The sequence below is a fragment of the Podarcis pityusensis genome (assembly GCF_964106645.2).
Source record: "Podarcis pityusensis genome assembly, chromosome: 10".
Lineage (NCBI taxonomy): Eukaryota > Metazoa > Chordata > Lepidosauria > Squamata > Lacertidae > Podarcis > Podarcis pityusensis.
Genome location: NC_138035.1, coordinates 15,734,370 through 15,759,726, shown reverse-complemented (window position 1 = coordinate 15,759,726; position 25,357 = coordinate 15,734,370). Strand labels below are relative to the sequence as shown.

General features: G+C 41.2%; 2 protein-coding genes across 2 annotated transcripts in view; one reads left to right on the top strand and one right to left on the bottom strand.

Moving 5' to 3' along the window:
• Window positions 1-6,003, bottom strand: part of LOC308486265 (1-phosphatidylinositol 4,5-bisphosphate phosphodiesterase zeta-1-like) — a 52,480-nt gene extending 46,477 nt beyond the window's left edge. The window contains exons 1-2 of the mRNA XM_081022875.1: window positions 5,881-6,003; window positions 2,789-2,912 (exon numbers count right to left, since the gene is read on the bottom strand). Coding sequence (XP_080879001.1) covers window positions 2,789-2,912; window positions 5,881-5,891 — 135 coding nt within the window. The 5' untranslated portion in view covers window positions 5,892-6,003. The remainder of the gene's footprint in view (window positions 1-2,788; window positions 2,913-5,880) is intronic.
• A 414-nt stretch (window positions 6,004-6,417) lies between these two features.
• The window catches only part of LOC308486469 (uncharacterized protein), a 142,928-nt gene continuing 123,988 nt past the window's right edge, over window positions 6,418-25,357 (top strand). The window contains exons 1-2 of the mRNA XM_081023354.1: window positions 6,418-6,803; window positions 8,042-8,139. The gene's annotated coding sequence lies outside the window, so the exon portion shown is untranslated. The remainder of the gene's footprint in view (window positions 6,804-8,041; window positions 8,140-25,357) is intronic.

Below are 25,357 nucleotides of genomic sequence, written 5' to 3'. Positions count from 1 at the left end.
GGGGGGGGGGGGGAGTCATTAACTAACTTCCACTGATTTCAATGGGAATTAAGTGAAATGGCCTAAGTCTGGATCTTACTCATAATTCGTAAAGGTTCTGACAAATAAAACTTCAGTCATAGTTTTTAAGCAACATATTTCTGACTACTTCCACTAAAGTCAGAGATATTATATTGGAGTTTGAAGTACTGAAGTAGTAGCCTTTCAGACAGTTCTTAGTGAGATCTGCCCTCACTTCCCATGACGTGCTTTGATCACACCAAGCGGCAGTCGCCCCATAAAACCTGTATAAATTAAGAGGCAGTGTTTCCTATTTGACGATAGCATTGGAGGGCAATGACCCATATTTTATTTCGTTTAATTTGCTTCCTACACACATTTTCTCCTAAGCACCTTAAGGCATATCTTAGGCCCATGTGCTCCTATCCTTTCCCTTCTATTTGATTGCCCAAGGCATGAAATGCTGCTGTCTCTTTTCGTTTTTAGATGGTATGCATTAGGTTTAATTTACTCCTAATTGCCATTGTTGTTTCATATTGCTTGTAGCACACTTGCTATCTGATTGCTCCTTCCAAATCTAATTTAGAACAACTTCCAGAGGGCTAGTTACGGACTGCTTGCTTCCTTATAGCCCTGCCCGGTCACTGAGGTCTTCGGGGGAGTAAATGTTAGCAATCCCCAGGGCTTGGATGCACAGCTCATATTAATTCAATATTGTGGGTCCAATTTTCTGGAACTCCCTTCCTGCTGAGATCAGAAAGGCCCCCTCCCCACTGAACTTTCAGTGCCTAATAAATACCTTTTTATTTCAGCAGGCACTTTAATTCATTTCTGATTTTATAGTTAGGCACTTTCAAGTTGTTATTACAGTGAGCTTGTTTTATGGACATGCACATGTGTTTTAAGGGTGCTTAACTTTGACTGGATCGTGCCAATGGGTGAACACTGTAACTGAAGAAGGTATAAACAAAAAGCACCTGGAAGAGAAAAGCAGCAGCAGGGACTATGAAGGTGGTGGTAAAGGCTGCATAAGAGATGGTTGGATATTGGCTGGGGGAATGCAACAGAAAAAACACACAAATATTTTCAGGGAATAACATACGGAGCAAAAATGTTAAGGGCATGATCCAGTAAAAACTGAGCATTTTTAAAGAAAATTCCATATGTGTCAATGGGGACCGATAAAAACATACTTAAATATTTGCTGTTATCAACCTAATATTGGCTGGATTGTGCCTCAAATTTGTAAAACATGTTTCTCTCCTATGTAATTAATGGCTTTTTTGACATCTGCATGAGAACTTAAAAAGCTTGTTTTGCAAAGTAAAATAGGTTTGCATTGCCACTGCATTAAGCAGCAGCAGAATCTTCATTCTGTACAAAAGCTACACATTCATAAAATTAAAATCAGGTAACTAAATTCTTCAATAAATGTATTCAGCTGAAAAGCATCTTAACTTTCCAACTCTCAAGAGGCAATAAATACAAGCTTATTTTGATTTTTCACACAGGAGATGTTACTTCATTTCATACAACAAATAAAGAGTCCTCACCATTGGAGAGGAAATGTTTAATATATATTTTTTTAAAAAAATGTTTTGGTTTAAGAAGAAGAGGAAATACATTTGAGAACATTAAGGTTAATAGTTTTTCCTTTTATATGCAGTTTATTTTAACTGTTTCATTTAAGTGACAAAATAGGCAGATGATATATAAACATATTTATATTTTAAAAGCAGTATTTAAATAACTGATTATGGCCATAAAATTGTTACATATATGTATATATTTAGCTAAACCACCAGTTACTTTTGTAACAGTCTGTTGGATACTGAAGCAGGATAAATATGGAATTGTGTAACATTAGATAAGTCTGTCAAAAGTAACTTAAAATTTAAAAGGTAAAGGAGAAAAAGGGCGCCTCTGACAGAGACTTTATAAAATAATAATAATAATAATAATAATAATAATAATAATACTTTATTACTTATACCCCACCCATCTGGCTGGGCCTCCCCAGCTAGTCTGGGTGGCTTCCAATAGGATATTAAAAACACAATAAAACATAAACTTCCCTGAACAGGGCTGCCTTCAGACATCTTCTAAAAAATCAAATATTTGTTTATTTCCTTGCCATCTTACATAAAATGAGGACGAAAATATATCGTTCCTTGTTGAGAGAATGATCTTTGTCAGGCCAGCAGGAAGTCCTAGAGAAGCATTGTGTGGAAAATGCTGCATATGAGGGCCAAACTTTAAGTTCCATTGAAACTCCATACAGTATTACAAACTTCAGGATTGGGGACACAGCAGGGGGTGGGGAGGGAAGCTATGGCATTTTTGGTTGACATGCTCAGCATATAACATGCCACATGAATGAAAGAGGCGAGTCTTTTGAGATGTTGAATGTATAAGGCCAATGCAAAACATGACCACAATGTGCCAGAAGGTGATGACCAAATATTGCTAGCTTGAGGAAAAGTCGATTTTGCAACAAGTTTTTTCCTACTCCACTCTGCTGCTGCTAGTACTGTTTAATATGTAATGACGTAACTCCAACAATGTGCTAGAAAGCACTGTACAGAACATAGTAATGACACAGTCCCCGACAGAGATTTTACAATACTGAACAAAGAGTAATGTCTCCAAATATCATTGAACTCAGTGACAAACTAATATGCTTGGTATTTCCACATATAGTAAATTCATCTTTAAAACCTTATTTTAAAGTAATAGTTTGCAGATTAATAGTACTTCCAATCCTATTCAGTTACACAGGTTTTCTCACCTTAAAAATGTATTTCACATGAACATAATCGAAGGGGATGTCAAATTTAGTAAGCAATTCCAAAGTACTTTCAAAATTAATCTTTCCTTTTCTAAACTTGTCATGGATGACGTTTAAAAACCACGTAAATGGAAAGCTAGTTAAGGAAATCAGCGATCTTTATTAAGCATTTATCATTTTTCTCCCTTAGCCAGATTGTGCTGGATCCCCAATGCCATCCTTCCCATTACACACAGTTTTATCCAATGCTAGTCCTACTCATAGCAGACCCATTGAGGTTAATAGACATGACTAACACACATTGATTAACTTCAGTAAAAAAAGGTAAAACTTCAGTAGTCTACTCTAAATACACCTTAGATACAACCCACGGGTTCCTGCACCAAGTCACTTAGATTATAAAAGTGAACAGTGGGAGCCTTGAAGAATATTGTTTTGTTATTTAAACCACTGTTTTAGATGCATTTTTCTGCTATTTTTGTTATCTATGAATAATCCAAGGCACTGTAAAAATTGCTGCAACTGTAGAGCAAAGCTATACAATTTAAATAAATGGAGAGCTAATAGTAACACACAAGATAGGATGCAATAATAGTAAAAGCAAAGATTAAAAGGCTCCTGTGATATATGTATTTTTTTCCCACTGGGACTGTATTAAGGGTCCAATATACAGTGGTGCCTCGCAAGACAAAATTAATCCGTTCTGCAAGTTTCTTCGTCTTGCGGATTTTTTCGTCTTGCGAAGCACGGGTGCACCCTGGTACTGTATTATAATGGGATAGTGGGCAAAGCACAAAGCAGGTCGCTCCCCAGCAGGAGGAGTTTCCCCAGCCTGGAGGATCTGTTGCCAGGAAGAGGCAAAGACACCCCCTCCCACCTCCCCACGAAAACAGCCCCCCTTCCTCTGTCGCCAAGCCTTGCCGCGTCTTCGCTCCGCCAAACCGCGTCCCACATCAAAGCCCCAGCCTGCTCCTCTCCCTCTCTCTCCACGAGGTGCCAAAGGAAGTTTGAGCCCAGGAACCGAGGGTGGACGCACGAAGCGCCCGGCGCGGACTCTCCCTTGCTCCCCCCATTACCTTGCGCCATGCCGCCGGGCTCCCCACAGTCTCGGCAGCTGCTCCCGGCTTCTTCCCACCCCCGCAAAGGTGCCTTTGCAGCGGCCCAAGCGCAGTGGATGCCTCCTCCTCCTCCTCCTTTGTCCCGCCTCCTCTTGCCTTCGCGCAGTTAGGGCAAAATGGAGCAGCGACGTGGGGAGGGGGAGAGAGAGAGAGAGGCAGAGGCGGCAGCAGCGCAGAGACCCAGCCAGATCCGCTGGATCCCAGCCCACCTGCCTCCTCTGTGCCCTCTCCAGAAGAGGATCCCTCTGGAAAAGGTAGGTCGCTCCCTCGCTCGCTCCCTGCCAGCCCAGTTCCCGCTTCAAAAGGAAACAAACTCGCAAGACGTTTCGTCTTGCAAAGCAAGCCCATAGGGAAATTCGTCTTACGAAGCACCTCAAAAACCGCAAAACCCTTTCGTCTTGCGAGTTTTTCGTCTTCCGAGGCATTCGTCTTGTGGGGCACCACTGTACTTCCAAACCTCAACACACAAAGATTTGTATAGGCTGCAATCCTACAGAAACATTTCTGAAAGTTCAACCCATTGCATTCAAGAGGGTTTTCTGCCATATAGTACTGCAGTGATAAACTGCCTCCAAAGTGCCCAGATATTCGTTTTAGGGGTTGTATTGGTGGTGCATTTCCTTTTGGAGAACTTTAGCACTATAGCGTATAAGGACTCCCCGATTGATCTATCTGCTTCCAGACTTTATATTGCAAACTTCTTGGTGCAGGGAAATCCTGAATGGAGCTTGCAAATTCTACATGTCAACAGATCATAATTTCCTAACAATTTCACCACACAGGTATCCCATGCTTCCTTGCAAAGCAGCTCCAGGCTGCGTATGTGGATACCCACTTAAAACAGTATTTTTGTGAATGAAGCATCGCTCCAACAGGGAGCACGAGTGGTCTCATGGGGGGGGGGGGGACACAAAGCAGTTCATTGAGTTTTCCGGTATGTTGAGCAGGGTGCAATGCTCCTTACCTGGGAATAGCTCTATCCCATTTCCCCAGGAATGGTTTGCCTTGAGTTTGAACTTAGCTTGATCTTTTATTCCCCTTCCTTTTCCCCCCTCCCCTTTTTATGAAGATTACCCACTCTGGGATCCCACAGCTAATTCTCCCCTGGTCTCCTCGCTGGCCCAAATAGGACTAATTTAGCCAGCTAGCCCTGGTGATCATCTAATGTTTATTGGATGGATTTCCCCCCTAAACTAATTTTTGAATTCTGAATTTATTGTTATTCACGTTTTATACTGTATTTTATGCTGTTTTTTGTTGCATCAAGTAAGTGTTTTAAATTTGTTAGCCGTGCCCTGGGCCCGGTTTTCTGAACCAGGAAGGGTGTGGCATAAATAAGAAAATTTTATTATTATTATTAAAGGTAGAGGTGCCCCTGACCATTAGGTCCAGTCGTGGCCAACTCTGGGGTTGCGGCGCTCATCTCGCTTTATTGGCCGAGGGAGCCGGAGTACAGCTTCCAGGTCATGTGGCCAGCATGACTAAGCCGCTTCTGGCGAACCAGAGCAGCACACGGAAAAGCCATTTACCTTCCCGCTGGAGCGGTACCTATTTATCTACTTGCACTTTGACATGCTTTCGCACTGCTAGGTTGGCAGGAGCAGGGACTGAGCAATGGGAGCTCACCCCGTCACGGGGATTCAAATCGCCAACCTTCTGATTGGCAAGCTCTAGGCTCTGTGGTTTAACCCACAGCACCCTATTATTATTATATTATTATTGAGTTACTGATGCACTTTCAAGCAGTGGGTGAGACTGCCCCCTGCCATGTGCAATTCTGCAATTGGGTGTGTGGGTGTGTATATATATATATATATATATATATATGTGTGTGTGTGTGTGTGTGTGTGTGTATAGTATGTGCATGGATATATGTATGTGCAAACACCACAAGGACTGTGTATGTATGCATATACAACGTCGTTAACTCTCCCCCGGTGGTGCTGGGGAATGAAAACAGCCGAGGAAGGATATCTGGCTTCCATGGTGGTCGCTCCTCATGGCCTGTTGCGCTCGCTCCTCGCTTGCTCGGGTGGTTCCAGCAGCTCCTGGCGCGGCATAGTTTTCGCCCCCCGCCCCTGGGCCAGCCAGGGGTCCGAGGGGCGCCAGGTAAACGCCCCCACCCCACCCCGCGCCCCCCCCCCCAAAGTGACGCTCCCCTTCCCTCCGTCGGCGCAGACGAAGGGGAGCGGGACGCGGGGGTAGGTGGGGAGAAAGTGAATGTTTAAAAAGGAATTGGGGGAAGGGAGGGGGGACAGGGCGGAGGCAAACGAGGAGGAGGCCAGCGGGCGGGGCGCGCGCCACGCGCGAGGGGGACCCGAGAGGAGGAGGAGGAGGAGGAGGAGGATGCGCGCGCCTGTGCGGCGCCGGGCGAACGCCTAAGGAGGCACGCGGGGCTCTTGTGGCGTCACGAGGGCGCGTTCGACGCCAACGGTTCTCCCGCCAGCGCCCGTCACGTGGTTGGCGGATCTTTTCCCTCCACCGCCCCCCCCCCATTAAAATTCTCTTAGCGCGTCATCCTCGTTTGCCCAACCGCGCGCGCTCTCTCTCTCAGAAAACGCCGTTATTTTAAGCGCGGGAAAAGGATTCTCTCTCTCTCTCCTGGCGAGAACAATATGCTATGGAAATTTAGTAAATAAAATTATCCGTCCAGTGCAAGGGGTCTGCGAGCGACTCGTTTTAAGAGCAAAGAACCATCCAGGGAAACATAAGGGAGAAAATGAGAAACAAAATACCTCACAATAGTGCGGTAACCCCGCCAAACAGACACCCCCCCCCCCAATAAAAGAAAACACCAACATAGCAAAAATATCGCCACCCATCAAATGGGGGAAAGAAATACTACCTCACCTGGTGCCGAAAGGATATTAAATGATGGCGCTGGGTGGGCCTGGCAGGTGAGAAGAATCTTTGTCACTGGGGAACCTCGCCTGAAAATTGTCATTGTTATTCGGAGCAGTCAGCCCTTGTTAGAGAAAGGAGGAGATTCCCTTCAGCCTCGTCCTCATTCTGCCTCAGCAGCCCCATAAGTCACTTCAGGCCTAAGGAAAGCGCCTGAGAAAAAAACGCACACAAAAACACTCTCGAGCCTGGAACTCCATTTCGTATCCTCATAGAATTGTAGAGTTGGAATCATATTCTAGTCCAACCCCCTTCAGTGCAGAAATGCGCATTTGTCCCACATGGGCGTCAAACTTTGGCATTATCAGCAGACCATGCTCTAACCAACTGAGGTACCCAATTTGAGTGGGTGGAGTTGATGGGCAGATCATCCATTGTTTGGTGTATTCTGCATTATACATGATACCCCAACTTCCTCCCAAGGTCGTTGAAATCATGGCATATGTGGCTCTCCCCTCCTTCCCAAAGGAACCTCCAACCTTGGTTCCAACAATATTCTTTGTGGCTAACTTGAGGGGAGGGGAAAATGCGCACTCCGACAGTACTAATGTAAACATTGGGATTTAGAGCCACAGATTTGCACACCATTGCAGGTCCTCTTGTGAAAAGAAAGAGGGGAAAAACTCCTGCTTTGCATGTGTTCTTGCATGAATTTGCAATTCCTGCATGAACACTGTTCAGCTTTTGTTTTTTGTCTTGTCAGCCACTCGGCTTTCCGTCAGTAATAGCACATTTCCTTAAGGGAGTATTGCTAAGAGGGAAGCATAGACATGAAAGCAGAAGGCGACTTTGCAAGACCTTCCTTTAAATATCTGCTCTGATGGATTGCACATAATGAAATTTTCATATGCTCTGAGGTTCCGCTGTCTATTGTGCAATGTGCCCAGAAGAGCACATAGCCCCACAGCTGCTGACTAAATGGAAGAAATAAAACTGATGGAAGCAGATAAGTATATTTAAATAAATAAATATGGAAACTGAGCTGCCTTTTACAGCATCACATTTAGGCTAACCCCAAAACTGGATTCGAAGTAACAAAAAATATTTTTGGAAAATAGGAAAGCAGTTACATTTTTGCTAGCTTAAATGTTTGTTCTTCCCTTTACAGCATCACATTTAGTCTAACCCCAAAGCTGGATTTAAAGTAACAAAAAAGCTTTTTGGAAAATAGGAAAGCAGTTACATTTCTGTTAGCTTAAATGTTTGTTTGTTTGTTTGTTTGTTTTTTTAACAGTTCCTCCAGCCAGCATGAAAATCTCTGAAACTGCAGTCCCAGGTAAATGCAAACCTCGCTGGACACAGCATGCTTCCTTTTGAGTAAACACCGCAACTGTGAGCGTAAATGTATGAAATATTTGAGTAATCTGTTTTCTTCTTTGGCTATGTATCTTTCTTTTCCTTTTTTGGGAAAACACTTCAAGGACATGATTAAAACATCTATTAATAAAGACTAATCATGACTGATCCCTCTTCTAGGGGCCCTCACTGCACAGGGTTGCAGTCTAAAGTGCTAGATGAGAAAGAGGTTCATAGAGGTCAGAAACTCAGTGGAGTCCAGGTCTGTGTTCTGATGATTATTTTTATCAAGCAACAAGCCAGAGCCCAGGCATAATTCCCCACTATCAAAAGGCCTTGTCTGTTTTAAAGCAATTGGACGGCTGGTTGGTGGCCTATTGCTTATTTAAATCCCATTGTTTTAAGCTCCCCCTGCTTCATTTCTGACGGCTTGATTTGTATTTATAGCCAGGTACTGTACAATATATTTGCGTGTATATTCACAATACATACATACCCTATAACCGCCCTATCCTTTGTATCCTGTATTTGTTTTAAACTGGTTTTAATATTGTGAACTGCCCTAGGATGTTGTGGTGAAGGGTGATGAAGAAATTGAAAATAAATAAATACCATAATAATTATTAAAATTACACACAGGTGAAAAATGCCCTTTGGGATCTACTATTGGGATTGACTATGTCATGTTATCAGGAGGGGCAGTATCTCTGGTCGGGGACACAACATGGGGGGAGGAGCACAGAAAGAAGAAACGCCATGGTGCAACTGCAGCAGCACAACCAGGTGCCTTCATCTGCCCCAGCTGTAACAAAACATGTCTCTCCCATATTGGTCTCTACAGCCACAGCAGGTGCTGTAACTCTCCAACAGTTTTTCACCCCCAAAGGCACACTCCTCCATTGTCTCCTGAGTTAAGCAGATGTCAACCAACCAACAATGCCATGGGGGGGCTTTTGGCCCTCCAGATGTTTTTGGCCACGCTTGCTGGGGCTGATTGAAACTGCAGTTCAGCAACAAAGCTCAAAGATTCCTCACACCTGCATCTGTGCACTGGAGATGAAGAGACCTGACTCCCTTTGTGGTATTTCAGCATTCTTAGACTACAGGCAAATTTCAGAAAATGCTATATTAATTAAGTTGGTGCAAAGATTACCGTATGTTACAACCTGGAAATTATTTTGAGGGTATTTTTAAAGGAACATTTCCTTTACTAGATAATCTATCTTTTCAGAAGGACTCTCCTCCCTTGGAGGTTTTTAAAGAGAGGTTGGATGGCCACCTGTCATGGATGCTTTAGCTGAGGTTCCTGCATTGCAGGGGGTTGGACTAGATGGCCCTTGGGGTTCCTTCCAAATCTAAGATTCTATGATTCTAAGGAAATAATATGGAGATAAGTTACAGCAGCATTTCCAACACTAATACAGTGGTACCTTGGTTTGTGAACAGCTTACGGGAGTTTACGACCATTTTGGATTATGACTAATTCAAACCTGGAAGTGCGTGTCCCGGTTTGCGACCTTTTTTTGGTTTACAACCCCTTTTTTATTATGAACAATTTTTTTGGTTTACGAACAATTTTTGGGGGATTACGACCGCTTTTTTTCCCCTTGGAGGCCCCATTGGCGAAAGCGCGCCTTGGGTTACGACCTGTTTTGGTTTACGAACGGACCTCCGGAACAGATTATAGTCGTAAACCAAGGTACCACTGTATAACTGTGGCAGCACAGTACAAGTTTTCACAAAGATTATGTAGTGATCATGTGGAGGTATGCTGCATGAGGCATGTGCTATTGCACACGTGTGTGCATGCAAGGCCAGTTTAATATTTGAGCATAATATAATACTTGGTGTGTCATATAATAATCGTGTACTTTTTCACAAAAGCACCAAAATCACACCAAATATGGTGATCATTTGCAGATATTGCAGGGGTGTGTGTGCATGTGCAGTTGACAACGCATAGCATAACACAAAGTGACTCATACACAATGGTTTCAGACAATGCATTATACTTTGCTTCATCACATGCACAAAGATGTGCAGTACCACATGCCCTGATATCTGAAAATGGTCACTACATATTAGTCTACATTTAATGTAAATTTGGGGCTCTGCTAAAAAAGCATAAGATTGTTACAGTATATGAGTCACTGTGCGTATTATACCATGCTCAGTTGCCTGTGCATGCTCACATGCCCTAATATCTTAACACGATCACCATGTATAACCCCACACATTGTTTAATTTGGCGCCTTCTCAAACAGTGCATGATTGTTATATAAGTCACTATGCTCACTTGGCTATTTTTGTTTAATATACCACACAGCCTGAAAGAGACACCTAAAATGATTGTTGACTGTTTTGTAACATGTTGCTTAATCCCAATAAATGTTTGCTTTTATTTTTTTATTATTATAATGGACCAGCGTGACTGCAAACATTATATAAATAGACCAATTAACAGTAAGGCTTAGCTTTTCTGGCTTTTTCCCTTGCTAAATCATGAAAAAGAAAAGTCCTTGTCTACTTTTGAAAAACTGGGCAATTGAATGGTATCCTTTAGCTTATTTTAGTTTACTTTGTTCAGCCTCATTACATTTCTGGTTGCCTGATTTTTATTTATAGCCAGGCATGACAGTATGGTGTGTGCACTAGACATTTATTCGCATGTTTGAGTGCTGGAAATCCTACCCACAGCACTTGCTCACTGGATCGAGTGTTACTACCGTATAGTGCTTTCCCTTCAAAGAATTCTAGGCACTGTAGTTTTACCTCTCGCAGGTTTACAATGCCCTGAAGGAGCACACTCCACCTGAAGGAGCGCGCAGCTTGGGAGTACTTCTGAAGGGCTGTCCTCTGTAAAGTAGGGCACATGGCATCATGGTCCCTCACTAAATAGAGGGGATCTTGAAAATCTGCCCCATCTTCTGGAATATCATCAAGGATACATAAACATCTCAATATTGAGATGAATACTGTTGCTTTTTAAAAGGCATTCTAATCTATATCCTATGAGCGAACTAAATCATCGATGCATTCAGAAACACAAATTAGAAATTCAAGAAAATAGCCATGCATAAAATATGAGTGAAAGAGCTGGAAGGACTTCAGTAATTCTGCTAAAGATGTAACTAACTGTTCTTGTTAGGAGGTCAGAGATAGCCTCTGGAGCTTTAGCTTTCATTCATGCATCCACTACAAATGGTTCAAGAAAGGTAAACAAGAGACTTTCCACATGATTGGTCTGAGCATGTAATTTGAAAGCTAGTATACTCCTCTGTACCAGGACAAGCTGATCCAATCAAATCTATCATCTTACAGTTTTAGCATATTCTTAGTGTATCTATTTCAGAGGAAGATCATGTAGCTTCAATTTTCCCTACCTGCCTCAGGCTCTCACTATCTCAAGGCAGAAAAAAGTTTTTTTGCTGGTTGAAAACTGCCTTTCAACTCAGCTAAGGCAACAATTTTCTAAACTTTTAGGGAGCATTTTTTACACAACCCTTTACATTTTCATCTTTCCGAAAGTACTAGGATGAGATGAACATATTTTTTTCTGCTTTTCATATATATATGCATATTCAGTCATATTTGTAATAGCCTTTTATCAAGTGCTTGCATTGATCTCTGGCATATGCATACCCTGCGGGATTGCTTCAGCAGGAACTGCCACTGATGGATATCTCAATTGCTCTGCACAGCTAAGATCACAAGGCACATTTCAGATGTCAAAATGATCACATTGACTATCGATGATGAAGGAACTGGAATACCATTTCAAATTTGGGTGGGTGGGTAGAAGAGTTTTCTCTGAAATGGGGAAATATTCTCAGCGAAGTGTAAAGGCCCACACTTTGATACAATCAAGATTAAATTACAAGAAAACAGTATTTTAAGACCACATTTATACCTCATGTTGTTGTTGTTGTTATTGTTTAGTCGTTTAGTCGTGTCCGACTCTTCGTGACCCCATGGACCAGAGCACGCCAGGCACTTCTGTCCTCCACTGCCTCATAGTAATTGCTTATTTTGTGTGTGTCCAATCTCTCCTATTCAGAAGCAACCAGGGCAGCTTACAAAATAAAAATCATGCTTGAACAATAAAAACATGATTACAACAAATAAGAACAGTAAGAAAGTTACAAGTGTTTTATCTCTTTTTAGCTAGCATCAATTTGTTGGTTTTCGTCATCTTTTGAATGCTTTTAGATCCCTGTTTTTATCAAGAATTTTAATATATTGTAAACTGCTTAAAGGTTTGTTAGCATAATCAAGTAGTATACATTTTTGTTAAATAAATAAACAAACAAACGGCAACATAAAAGCACCAACATAATCATAGCATAAAAACAAACAAAACAGCAGATCCAAAAGGATGAGGACTCATGCCAAAGACAACTCTGATACCCCACTGCTCCTTATACCCTTCCATTGGAGAGAGTGAGGTGGCTACCTGAGGCAGCTAGTTTTGGATGAAAAGGCAACAATTGTTAGTTATTTAATTTATTATTACTGGATTACTAGGGAGCAGGAGAAATAGTTGTGGGATTTTCTGCCTCAGGTACCAAAATAATTTGACCATGTTGTGCTTCTCAACATGGGATGGGGAATACCATTAGCTGCTCTGCCCAGGAAACAAAATGTATTATGCTCATTCTGATTTTAAATTAGAATCAAAAAGCATATGTAGTGTTGTGGCTTGGTGGGCCTGCCTACCGCATATCCTTACATCAACTTTCAAAGGAATCCAAATCAGAGGCTTGGAAGTTGAACAAAAGGCTTAGAGAAGATAATATAAGGAGAGGTGGTCCTTTAAGTACCTATGGGGATATTAAAACAAAAACCGATGCCATAACCTGAAAATAAATAGGTTAGTAGTGCAGATCAAATAGCAACTGGGTTCAAGATACCCTTTTCCAGAAAGCAGCAGCATCATTTTCTGCAAAAAAAAAAAGGGACACGGGTGGCGCTGTGGTCTAAACCACTGAGCCTAGGGCTTGACGATCAGAAGGTTGGTGGTTTGAATCCCTGCGACGGGGTGAGCTCCTGTTGTTTGGATCCTGCTCCTGCCAACCTAGGAGTTCGAAAGCACATCAAAGTGCAAGTAGATAAATAGGTACTGCTCCGGCGGAAAGGTAAACGGCGTTTCCATGCACTGCTCTGGTTCGCCAGAAGCGGTTTAGTCATGCTGGCCACATGACCTGGAAGCTGTACACCAGCTCCCTCAGCCAATAAAGTGAGATGAGCACCGCTACTCCAGAGTTGTCCGCGACTGGACCTGATGGTCAGGGGTTCCTTTACCCTTTACCTTTACTACATAATAGCAATGATAACTATGCAAGTAAAACAACCCCCTTTTTGAAGCGTTGTAAACATTTTAAGCAATTTGCATGCCTTGTGTACATCCCGTGCTGGGTAGGAGGAAAGTCTACCAGTTCATGACTGGGAAATTTCAATAGGATCACTTGCTGCCTGCAAGTTGCTGAGGTGGTTAAAACATTGTTGGACTGGGGGCAAGGGAACAAAAATCCACAGAAAGCCAAAGTCTCTATTAATACCAAGCAAAACCACAAAATTGTGAGCAAGTTTTTCAGGTCTATTCACTGCATTCCCTTGTTTAAGAGAGAATATGCAATCCAGAATTCTTTATCAAGTTGTACGCTAAACAAAGCTGGAGGGTAGGACGCTAGCTTGATGTTGAAGGCATAGAGTTTGAATTTAGTTCCAATCTCAAAATGGAGTTTGAGAGGAGATAGCAAAATTAAATAGATGAGGCTCAACTACAGGGTAGGCAAACCTTTTGCAACCCCGGGCTCCTTTGGGGGAAGGCGCAGGACAAAAATAGTTTTTTTAAAAAAAATAAAAATTTGGCCAATGGACCGTATTGACTGTCGGCCACCCTTGAATGGGTCACATGTCAGAACTGGGCATAGGCAATGTATGCGTACATACATATGTATGCACGCTACAGATATATAGTGCACAGACGTACATATAGACCACACAGACATACACTCACCAGCACCAAGTCCACAATAACAGAGAATCATAGAGTTGGAAGGGACCACAAGGATCATCTAGACCAGCTCCCTGCAATGCAAGAGCCTTTCACCCAATCTGGGGCTCAAACCTATGACCCTGAGATCAAGAGTTTCATGCTTTACCTTCTGAGCTATTTTGTGATGGTCTGATGATTAGATGCAAATCTGAATGTTGTCTTTGGAAGTCGTCTTGGGTAGGCATGATTTGGCTTTAATTTGAGTTAATGACTTCAAGGATTGAAACTTGTAGATTTCATTAAGAGCTCCTGGCCTTTCCCTCTATAATATGACTATTGCCCCTTCTTTTCCAAGTTTACTGTGTCCCTCCACTGCTATTCTGTGTCAAGTTTTGATCCAAACCCCTAGAACTGCATGTTATCTTAAACACACCCCATAATTTGGATAAAGAGTGTGTTGCACTGCATACGTATATTTCCTGTCTTGTTAAAGAAAGGCAGAGAGTATCCATTTTCATTCAAAAATTATTTTCATGTTGTGATTTTGATTTATGTTCCTGAAATGCTGCCTAAGAATCACAGGAAATTAGAACATATGGTAAGATGCGGAATTGTGCCTCAAAGACAACTTCATCTCTCTTGAAAACTGTCTTCAGCAAATGCTGCTGGCCAAGTAAAATATATAATCATCCTCTCCATTCCATAGTACTCATTCTCTTAAGGTATATTATCACATAACCCTGAGATATCAAATTCCACAGGATGTATCAATCTAGTGACTAGTGCTACAGTTCTATACACATGGAAATAAACACAGTTCCAAGAAAACACACAGGATTGTGTCATAATTTCCATTTACCTTATTGGCCTTATAAGGGATGTGGGTGGCGCTGTGGTCTAAACCACTGAGCCTCTTTGGCTTGCTGATCAGAAGGTTGGTGGTTCAAATCTGCACAACGGGGTGAGCTCCTGTTGCTCTGTCCCAGCTCCTGCCTACCTAGTAGTTCGAAAGCACACCAGTGCACATAGATAAATAGGTACCACTGTGGCAGGAAGGTAAACGACGTTTCCGTGTGCTCTGGGTTCGTCAAGGTGTTCCGTTGTGCCAGAAGCAGTTTAGTCATGCTGGCCACATGACCTGGAAAGCTGTCTGTGGACAAACACCAGCTCCCTCAGCATGAAAGTGAGATGAGCGCCTTAACCCCATAGTCACCTTTGACTGGACTTAACCGTTCGATGGTCCTTATTGGCCCTATGGATGGGTGGCCATCAGTGCCATGGAAGGGGAGAAGCATTTTTCCTTGAAGGCTAGGACACATTTCATTTAAAAGTACCACACAGTACAGGGGCTTGCAAAAATGGAAGTTCATTGTGGCTTATGTCAGTAACATTGTAGAGGAGGAATGAAATCAAATTAAGTTCATCTCTTGATGGAGTGAAGGAGAAACAACACAATCCAATCAGTATTTCATACAAATTAATGAGATGAAACATGCAATAATAATGAAAAGTGCCTCTGAGAATGTCCAGTGTATTTTCCTTGCCACTTAATTTCTACAATTATCCCCTACCCATCTGGGGTTAGGGGCACAGTCTTCTAGGACAAAGGAAATGTCCCAGGGGGTAGGGAGTCACAGCTCAGTAGCACAACACATGTTTTGCAAGCAGATGCTACAAAGTTTAATACCCGTTGTCTCTAGTAAATAAACATTAATCAGGTGGAAAGAGTTGGGAAAGACCATAACCTGCTTAAGACTTGGAGCGACATTGCTTATCAAAATACACAGTATCAACAAAGATAAACCAAAGGTCTGATTCACCCAAAGGCGAATGTCCATTCAGGCATGTGGTGCTACCAGTTGCTTTAGATTAGACTGTGCAGGCTAGAAAGGTGGTGCTTCTTTTATAAATCTGCTGTTTAAAAAAAAAGTGTAACTATTCCTAATACCTTTCTGGTTAAAAGGCTCTATTTTTAAAATCTCCATACATTTATTAAAAGGAAAAGTAGTATTCAGATGTCAGTCTTTTAAAACATGCAAATTATAAAAGAGAAGGTTCTTATCAAGTTTGATCTTCATTTTTCATTCAACCACTTCCACAATTCACAAACTGTTTAGCAATCCCCTTTTCTTCAGTGCAGCTATCTGATTTGGTTCTGGTCAGCTCTGAACAGTCAGTATTTTGTGGAACATACTAGAAATTTAGGCATGAAATTTTGGCTCTGGTACAACAAATCCACTTTTAAAAAATGTACTTTTTGCAGTTAAGAAAGTGATGGGATAATGCACCAAAGTGTATGATAAATGCATTTGTCCATCACTTTCCTTACCGCAAAAATACATCATTTTAAACAGTGGGTTTCTTGCACCAGAACAGCTTAGTTGAATGCTCATCATCATAGAGCCTTTCTGCAAACAAATCAGAACAAATGCTCAGTAAAGAGCAGACACTGTATAATTGCCATGTAAGCTTTGTTCAAATAATCAGGATGAATGCTGAATAAACTGAGGAGCCCTCAGACTTAAGGATGCATTTGCTCTGTTTCGCCATTTTATGAAAGATATTTCAATTCAAGATCTAAGTTCTGCACTGAGGCCTATGCTTTCAGTCCTTCTGAACAATATAAATATTAACAGCACAATCATACACATGTTTACTCTGAAGTAAGTTTCATTAAGTTCACTGGGGATTACTGCCTAGCCAGTGGGTTTAGGAGAGAAGCCTCAAAGTCTGTATTGAACACCTAAAAACATTATAATTGTCATACTGAATCAATGCAAGATCACACCCATCCTGCATCCTGTTTCCAAATGGTAGTCAGGCAGATAGATGCTTCAGGGAGCTCAGCTGCTTAATTGTCACCTGATACTAAGTGGTATAATGCTTGTGGACTTGGGGATTACCCATTTAACTGTCATGGTTAGTAGATGATACCAAATTTATGTCTTATAGGACTATGTCAAATCCTTGTTTAAAGCCATCTAATCTAGCAGCCATCATCACATTTTAATGTGTGGTATTACACATCAAATACTCCCTTTTCTATTGCCGATCTCTTTCATCAGATGAATGAGTTCTAGATGTTATGAGAAGTGGGGGGAGAGAGACCCTTTGTGCAATCTCCCATATCAAATTTGCCCTGAGGCTTTTATTGCTGCTTGTAACTCTGCACCTGAGGTTTGTTTTAATTTCCTAGACTGGTTAACTGCTTCCAACTTGCATTAATATTTGTTGAACATCGGCATTTAATATTTATTCTCAGATTGATTTTATAATGTTCATGTAATGAAATTCTCTTAAGCAGAAGCCAATAATGGAAACGGCTTTCCTATTTTTTAATATTGCATTTCTGTTGTGCTGTTATCAAATTCTTGGACAAAACATCCATAACCTTTGGAGCTTTCAGAATGCCAGTTGTATTTTAGAAATGTCTTTCAAATTGAGCTTTCTAATTTATTTGCTTTAAAATTATATCTTTCCCTCCACGCCCCCAAAAAGAAAAGCTCACAAAACAGTTTCATAATGATTTTTAAAGTCAAAATCCTATTATCTGATTGGCAAGGTCTTGTAGGCAACAGTCAATGAATATTTTTAAGACATGATGTTGGTGAAAAGTATGCCTGCTCATTACAAGCTTTCTTTTAGTGCTGCTACTAGTGTGGGTTTTTTCAATTTGCTGTTTAATACTTACAGTCCAGATCCAATTAAAATTACTAGAGGCCTCAGGACAATGATATTTAGTGGATCCCTGAATGTTTGACAGGAGTCTTCACTATTTATTGTGAAATTGCCTGTCTTTGGACGTTTCACCCTTGGTAGGACCCAGAGCTTAAAGACAACAAGAGATGCCAGTAAACAGGTAGGGAAGATGTGCTCAGTGCATCATGTCCATTTCATATGACACTAGACAACAAGAGATAGAAAAGGTAGCTTCAAACATTATAGTGGCCACATGGAGGCCACTGAGGAATGCCTCTATGTATGTGGTCAAAGTTTAAACTGGGTATCTGCTGTATATAAAAGCAAGGAATCAAGTGTGCAAAGAGGAAGTAGATGTATACAAAAAGTAGCATGTAGCTCTAATTTGTGCACAGGTTTACTCAGCAGTAGATACTTTTAAGTACAGCTGGATTTATTCTGAAGTAACAAAGCAAAGGCCCTATCTGGTTTGGGATACGGTTTTGAGAAAGATCACTTGATGTATCTTCAGAATTGCTGCTGCAGGTGTTCCCATCTTCAGAGGTGGATGGTGACTAGTGATAGGGCCTTCTCTTTGATGGTTCCTCAGCTGGGAAATACCATCTGCAGGGACATTCACATCCTATTAACTTTGAGGCATCAGGGTAAGGAAATTCTATTCTCCCAAGTTTTCAATGGATGGTATACTTTTTCCTTGCTTTTTACTGCTATCCTATGGGACTGCCATATCATTGCTTTAATGCTGCTTTACTACCAATCCTTTCTTACGGATCCTTGTTCAGAATTTAATTAATTAATTACCATTGTTGGCATTGCTGTCTCGGGAGACAATGGAAGAGTGCGCCTTTGGGGTGAAGTCAAACTAATTACCAAACTAATTACCATAATTTGTTGTTAGTTACCTTGAAACTGTATACAGAAATGCAGGATATGAAACATTTCAAACAAATGAAGAATGAAATGGCTACAATTCTTCCTTATAGTGTGAGCCATGGGAGCAGAAAGAGCAAAGGGTTACCACGTGCCCTGTAACAATCTATCTTGCGATCTGTGGTACCTTAGTGAAACCACTATATCTAAAGAAACTTTATTTTGGCACCTCTTACTTAACATTTGCACTATAATGCATGCAAAATAGTTATCACAGCGCCCCTTCATCGGGTATTTTTATCTCCTCTAGTCATTAACAAATCACAGCTCCTTATTTACATACCAAGTGCATTAGAGTTGAATGAAAAGCACTAAAGTGCACTGTGTGGAACAATTGCTTTTTAAAACTTTTCGACTGAGGATGCTCTGGTTAATGGAACAGTGTAGTAAGAAATGGTGACCTGAAATGTCACACTAATGGTAAGCAGAATAAATAATGTAGACTCAAGCATTCATATCACATATCTACTCAGAGGTAAAATTCATTGAATTCAATGGGCCTAACTCCCAGATATGTGTGTATAGGATTGCCACTTTAGCATTCCGTATCATCATCATCATCATTATATTTGTATGCCGCCTTTCCATAGTTAAAGCCATGTTCAAGGCAGCCTACAACATGACAAGATTTACATAATTACCAACATAACAAAAGTCATAAGCAATAAATAAAACACATCAAAAAGTACACAACCAAATGGAAAACAATTTCCACATAAATCATAAAATCTAAAACTAAGAATACAGCATTAATATCAATCACAATTTAAAATGACATAGATAAAAAATAAAAGCAATTTAAATAACAAAAATGGAGCCCTCTCTGCCCAGATGGAAGGAGGCAGGCAAGGCCCTTCGGGCCCTCAGCAGCAGGTGAGTCCCTTGCTGGGCAGCAGCAAACAACAAACAGTACCATAACAATAAAGTGCCTCTATCACCAATCACAAGACTTCACTGTGATCCTCACATTTATTATTATACCACTAAGATGTGCAACAAAATATGACAGTCTATCTACCCCTCTAACAGGAATGCTTTTATTCAGGGTTCAATCCACTAGAACATTATAACTTATTAAAGGCTCAAGCAAGCCAGTTCACAATACTCTGTGACTTCTGGTGTCATGAGCATGCTCAGTTCTCACTGGACTGCTTTTGTGGGGGGGGCGTGTCATCTCCCCTTTCTGCGTGTTTATAATGTTGTTTTCATACTTCTGCAAACATTGGCGTCCCCCAGTGATGATGTCTTCCTCTTTTTTTTGTGTTCCTGATTTGCCTTCATTTCTGTCATCAGGAGAGTAATGAACTCACTATTGGAGGGGGTGATTTATTTCCTCAGATGATAACACTGAAGAAAATGTTCCTGAAGTAGCTGTTATTCTTTGAAATTATACTCATAATCTTTTGTTTACTTCTTCCCGAGTTCACCAGCTCCATTGTATCATTAGTACTTCTACAAGATACACGATAATGTATGAAATATGGCTGCCTTTGTTTTGGTTTTTGGCTGAAATGAATTCTACTTCCCAGGATCACTTTGTGGCTGTAAGCTGACAACCTCTCACAGTCTCTTCACATTAATTAAATTTTCAAATAATGAAACCCATATCAGAATGAAAAACAAAGCTATACATTATTTGGATGCAGCTCTTCCAGGGCAAAAGATATTGAGAACAAATCTGTAAATATTTAAAGCAACTAGTTGGAAATATGAAGAAATAATGAAAAATGCAATAAAGAAAACACAATTAAAAAGATTTTCCCCATTTCACTGTCAGCAAAATTCAGGAACTGAATTTCTTTAAAGACCTGAAATTTATATCTTATGCTTAATTATATTCTCATTAGAGAGCAGATATGAAAAACACATCTATTTTCCAGTACTGGTTATTTACAGTTGATTTAACCTTTCACCTTCCATTTCTGTATCAGGAATTATTCGTTATCATAATACATTCTTTTTATAGCCTATTTCTGGTGACTAACAGCCTAAGTGACAATTCAGCAACTCTGTCTATGATCCCAGATGTGCAAAACAGGTTTTCTGTAGGAAGAAGCTATAAATTGAATTAAGTTTCTTACCTTTAGATAGATGCTCCTAAATTCAATCCTTCCACACCTACTTGATTTTCCAGTTTCTACACAGATACATCAGTCAGGGGACATTCTGTGACCACTGAGTATGGTGATTCTTCATTGGGCTGTTTCTCTTCCCTTGAGATTCTCCTCCTCCTCCTCATACTAATACCCCACTCTTCTACTAAGTGTACGTAGACTAGTATAGAAAATAATAATATAATTAATACAAATGTAAAATGCCGGCTTCCTTGGGCTTTAAGGCGAGATGAGTGCTGCAACCCCAGAGTCGTACGCGATTGGACTTAATTGTCAGGGATCCCTTTACCTTTAAGTGCAACAAACAATTTCTAAAAGCAATAACAAAAATCTAGCAACACTTAAAGCAAAGCAAAGCAAAACAGAAACCTCATAGCGGTAATAGTAAAAGTAACAGTTGTACATTAAGACTGTCAACAAAATGAGGTGCTGCACATTAAAGTCTTTTAAAATAAGTGTCTTCAATTTTTCATGAGACACATACAAAGAGAGAACCTGATGAATTTCTGCCACAAGGCAGCCCTGTTTTTTGTGCACACTCACTGAATTTCCCAAGACGTAAGCTGGGCCCTAAAGTAATATCTTTTCCTAAGCCATTTGGGGTTTTAAAAGCTAGAATCAATACTCCGAATTGACCCCAGAAGGAAACAGGAAGCCAGTGAAATTTATATAAAATCCGAATTATGTATGCTTTGACGTATAAACACGAGGCCAAAGTCTGGTAACCAATTTCTAACCAGTTGAAGCTTCCAGTCTGTCTTCAGAGGCAGACTCATGTCAAATGCATACCTGTTGCTTATGTAGGAAGCATTCTTGCAGATCTGCTGCTAGAGGGACTCCTTTCACACATGATACCCAACAGCCAATGCAAGAGATGACAAGTGGAACAACCCACCTGTCGATCATGTGATATAATGATACCATGTGATTGATAGGCAGGTGGTCCTGCCCAACTGTCTAATTTGGCCTGTAACACCAATCCCGATATAAGGATCAGGCCCATGTAGCCAAAAAGGTTCTCCACCCAGTAAAAGCAGAATTAAGAGGGAGAGATCATAACACAACTCCCATCCATCTTGGGTTCCCTTCTCATTGAATATTTCTTTCTATTGGATATTTGAAGTCAGCTTTCTTTAAGTCCAGAATGCTTGTCCAACTACACTCAGTCTTCCCCTGCCTCTGTATCTTGAAACCCAAAAGAACATGATCACTTCCTTCCAAGGTTCCCAGTACTTCCACTTGGTTGATCAGTTAATCTCTGTTGGTGAGAACCAGGTCTAAGTTAAATAATCCTCTTGTTGCTTCTTCCACCTTCTGGAAAATGAAATTGTCAGCGAGGCAACCGAGAAATTTGTTGGGACCTTACATTCTTGGCAGAGTTTGAGTTCCAACGGACTTTGGGGAAGTGGAAGTCTCCCATGACTGCTATATCTCTCCTTTTAAAATGTTTGGTAATCTGCTCTAGGAAGGCATCATCCAAGTCTTTAGTCTGGCTTGGGGGTCTATAGCAGACACCCACAGTAAGGTCACTGTTGTTTCTCTCTCCTACGATTTTTACCCATATACTCTCAGTCTGCCTTCCCTGCTTTATGTCATTGCTTTCTTCACAAGTGTACACATCCTTTACATATAATGCTGCTACTCCTCCCTGCTTGGTCTATTACTTTTGAACAGGTTATACCCCTCAGTTCCTACATTCCAGCCATTGAGTCTCATCCCACCAGGTTTCAGTAATGCTTATTAGATCATATTTGCCATCCTGCTCAATATTGAGCAGGAATAAATAAAATGGCTGAAATTATAAACAGGAAAATTTAAATTATAGTCACAGTATCCCTGAAAAGTATCAACTTTGCTTTTCCTACTCACATTGTACAAGCTGGTGCTTCAGTTGTTATTTAATAAATGAATTAATAAATCACAGGTCAGAAACATCAACATAGGACACACCAGAATACAACAGTTTGGCAGTGAAATCGTATGGATTCCTCATAAAAATTGAGTGAACAAGAGTGGCAATTCCAGAGAAATGGACTAGAGTAGAAGCCACCTGGAGTAGCTTACCACTGACATTTTAAATGTACATCAGATCACGTAGACTTAGCAAAAATTCATTGGAAGTAGCTTTGTTTCTTATGATGCCTGTTTTTAAAGTAATTAGTGAAACCAAAATGAATCTCTACCAGATAATTGTATTCCTGTGGGCCTCTGGTAATTAGGACAAATGCTTCATTGCTGCATTTCTCCTTCTACCAATTAGAACATGCCAATTAATGCTGATTTGCAGTGAGTTCAGAAAAGAAAGGAAGTGTTTAGGAGGATACTAAAAGTTTAGAAATAACAAGGTCAAAAAAGAACTTTATAGCAGGCTGAAGTAAAATATTTAAGCTGGTAAATAACAGTTACCATAAATTCTCATTGAGAATTCTCTATATATGACTGAATATTTAGAGGACTGAATATTCCTTATGTACGGTATTATATATTTAATGTTCTCCATGTGCTCTCCATACGCCTTTCGCTAAGTGGCATCGCTCCAAGCTAATTTGGGATATATGAACACTTGGAACATGGAACTGATTTAAACTGGGGAAGAGGGAAAACTGGGGAGGGAAGGCTTTCAACTGATGGTGTAGTTCCTTTGTACTAATAATGCCTCAATTATTATAATTTAATTTACTAAGCAACACCATGGTGAATAGAATGCTTATGAAAGCGTATGCCATAATAAGTTTGGTAGTCATTAAGGTGCCACAAAATGCTGTTGTTTTTTGTTTGGCTGTTTGTGTTAATAACATAAGAAGAGCCTTGATGAAGCAGACTGAAGGCCCATTTAGTCCATTATCCTATTCTCACATTAGCCATTCAGATGCCTTTGGGAAGCTCACAAGTAGGACATGACTGCAACAGTACTCTCCCTACTTATGTTTCCCAACAACTGTTAGTCAGAGGCATTATTTCTCTGAGCCTGGTGGTGAAACATAGTCATCATGGCTAGCAGCCACTGACAGCCTAACCCTCCATGAATTAATTGTGTGAAATCTAATGGGATATACAGAACTCAGTGTTCAGTTCATTGATTGCTTCTGGCGCTAGAAGTGACATTAATGTGCAAAGCCATCATAGTTTGAGATACCAGGGCTACAAGTTGAAGTGTGTTCCTAAGCAGTAGAGGGTTCTCAGATAATGCAGTAATGCTACTCTCCCAAACTAACCATTGGCTATCCTCAACAAGAATGGCCGTAAAGGCTTTCTGTTCAAGATAGAGCTTTGCCTGGGCAATAATAGTATTTACTGGCTCTGGTCCCCTCATTCAATCCCATTTTCCAGCACCCTGCTAAACAATTGCCTACAGTTCAATTCAGACAGCATTTATTTTGAGGATGTTTTATGTTTTTTATTTGCCCCAAGAGTGATGTGCTAAAGTCAATGTTTTAATAGTCCCACACATGCTATTGCTCTGTCACGGGGAAGGCAGAAGCCATGTACAGCCAAGGAGGCAGGAGGTTTGGCCAGCAAATTGAGGTACTAGAGAAAACAGAGATTGAAAAGGCAGCCAGACCACAGTGGCAGACTTGGGTAGTATGGCATCCTGTGTGAGGCAAAAATTTGGAGCCTCACCATCACTCCTTGTGCTGCCTTCCTTCCCAAAGGTGGGTAAAGAGGTGCCTGGCTTTGGGAAAGATGCTTGAGGGCTCTAGTAGGGTCCTAGAGCCCCCCCCCTTCTTCCTAAAGCTGAGAAAGTGCTAACTAGGCTTTGAGAAGGAGGCATGAGGACTCTACGACCCTGTCGGAGTCTCATGCCTTCTTGTCGAAGCCCAGCATCTTTATTACCAAACTTTGAGATGGTGCTTTCTCAGTTCAGTGTCCAGTGCATGTGCATGTGAGCCACTCACACAGCCCTAAATCCAACCCAGCAGACCAGTACAATGCTTGTTATCAGGGGTAACCAAAGGAGAGCCCTCTAGATGTTGAAGCAACATATTTCAGCTACTGAATATTTTTATGTAATTGGTAAACTCCAAATCCACTGGAAGTCATTTTTAAAGTTGGGGTGGAAGAGATACTTATGAAATCTTTAGGATTAACACTTAAAGGATGCTGAAAACCTTTTGGGGGATGTGAAACTGCATCTCAAGAAGGGTGGAGGGGGAAAGTGTTTCTCATATAAAGGTCTGCTCTTTTTTAAGTTTTTTGGGACACGGGTGGCGCTGTGGGTTAAACCACAGAGCCTAGGACTTGCCGATCAGAAGGTCGGCAGTTCGAATCCCTGTGATGGTGTGAGTTCTCGTTGCTCGGTCCCAGCTCCTGCCCACCTAGCAGTTCGAAAGCACGTCAAAGTGCAAGTAGATAAATAGGTACCGCTCCGGCGGGAAGGTAAACAGCGTTTCCGTGTGCTGCTCTGGTTCGCCAAAAGCGGCTTTGTCATGCTGTCTGCGGACAAACGCCGGCTCCCTCGGCCTATAGAGTGAGATGAGCGCACAACCCCAGAGTCGGTCACGACTGGACCTAA